The sequence below is a fragment of the Eurypyga helias genome, unplaced genomic scaffold (genome assembly GCF_000690775.1).
Source record: "Eurypyga helias isolate BGI_N326 unplaced genomic scaffold, ASM69077v1 scaffold26643, whole genome shotgun sequence".
Classification (NCBI taxonomy): Eukaryota; Metazoa; Chordata; class Aves; order Eurypygiformes; family Eurypygidae; genus Eurypyga; species Eurypyga helias.
This window is the reverse complement of record NW_010243469.1, coordinates 1,587-2,627: the sequence shown is the minus strand read 5'-3', so window position 1 is coordinate 2,627 and position 1,041 is coordinate 1,587. Positions and strand designations below refer to the sequence as shown.

Here is a 1,041-nt window from a genome sequence, read left to right as displayed (position 1 = left end):
TCCCTCCAGCGTGTCACCACACCACTGTCACCCCCCTGAAACCTCTGCAGACCTGCCCATCCTCACCCAAGCTGTACATGCTGAGCGCCGCGTAATCGAAGAAGTAGCAGATGTGCCGGGCGCGGGTGGACATGGTGCTGAAGGTGTGGGCGCAGCTGGAGGCGAAGGGGTAGATGCAGCAGGTCAGCAGGTAGGCGAGGAGGGGCCAGGAGTGGGGGTCCTCCGGGCCCCCCGGCCCCCGCAGCCGCCCCACCAGGGTCCACACAAAGTACCTGTGGGGTGGAGGAAGGTGAGCATCACACCCTTGGGTGCCACCCCTGTTCCCCAGCCTTGCTCCCGGCAGGAGAAGACCCAGGGTTCGGTACCTACCAGGCAGGCACAAAATGCGTCCAGATATTCAGCGTCTCATTCGTCATCTGGAAGACGCTGAGGAGACAATCTGCTGCCGAGCTTCTGGGAGGGCGATACCCAAAGAGGATCCCCTGCTCCCGGTACCCCTGCAAGGCAAGGACTGGCACTGGGAGTGGTTGGAGAAGGAAGGAGGAGAGGAGAGCGAGGAGAAGGAAGGTTGTCAAGAAGCGGGTACCCATAATTCAGGACTCAGGACCCTGCTGAGCTGTGTCCCCCTCCCTGCTGTGGGAGGTGGTCCCGGGGTGGCTGACCACTGCCCTGGGTGGGGATGGCCACCCGGGCACGCTGCTCCCACTTGTCACCTCCCAAAACCCCACAGAGCCTCGGGTTTGGGGAAGAGGAGCTCCTCTCTGACCTTAGGCACTTGGTGGATGCTGAGCAGCCGGGGTAACTTGAGGCTCAGCATCGCGCAGGTCAGGCTCCGGCTCCGAGAGACGTTTTCGGCTCAGCTTCTCCCCGTCTGCTTCACACCCCGCCTGGATGCATCTCACACCCCGAGGAGGATCGGATGGGATGGGGCTGCCTGCGCTCAGGACGGGTGGCCTGGGGGAGACAAGGGGCACAGTGTCCCTGTGTGGGGTCCAAAATCCACACGTGGAAAATGGTTCTGGAGAGCTCCTGCGGCATCTA

At 62.8% G+C, this 1,041-nt stretch overlaps 1 protein-coding gene across 1 annotated transcript; it reads right to left on the bottom strand.

Moving 5' to 3' along the window:
- Window positions 1–66: 66 nt before the first annotated feature.
- LOC104507979 (progestin and adipoQ receptor family member 6-like) lies at window positions 67–817 on the bottom strand (the record flags this gene model as incomplete). Its single annotated transcript, XM_010149434.1, has 3 exons — window positions 767–817; window positions 370–497; window positions 67–272 (listed from the first exon to the last, which is right to left on the bottom strand). Coding segments are annotated over exons 1-3 (385 nt in total), but the record flags the coding sequence as incomplete, so codon positions are not given.
- Window positions 818–1,041: the final 224 nt, after the last annotated feature.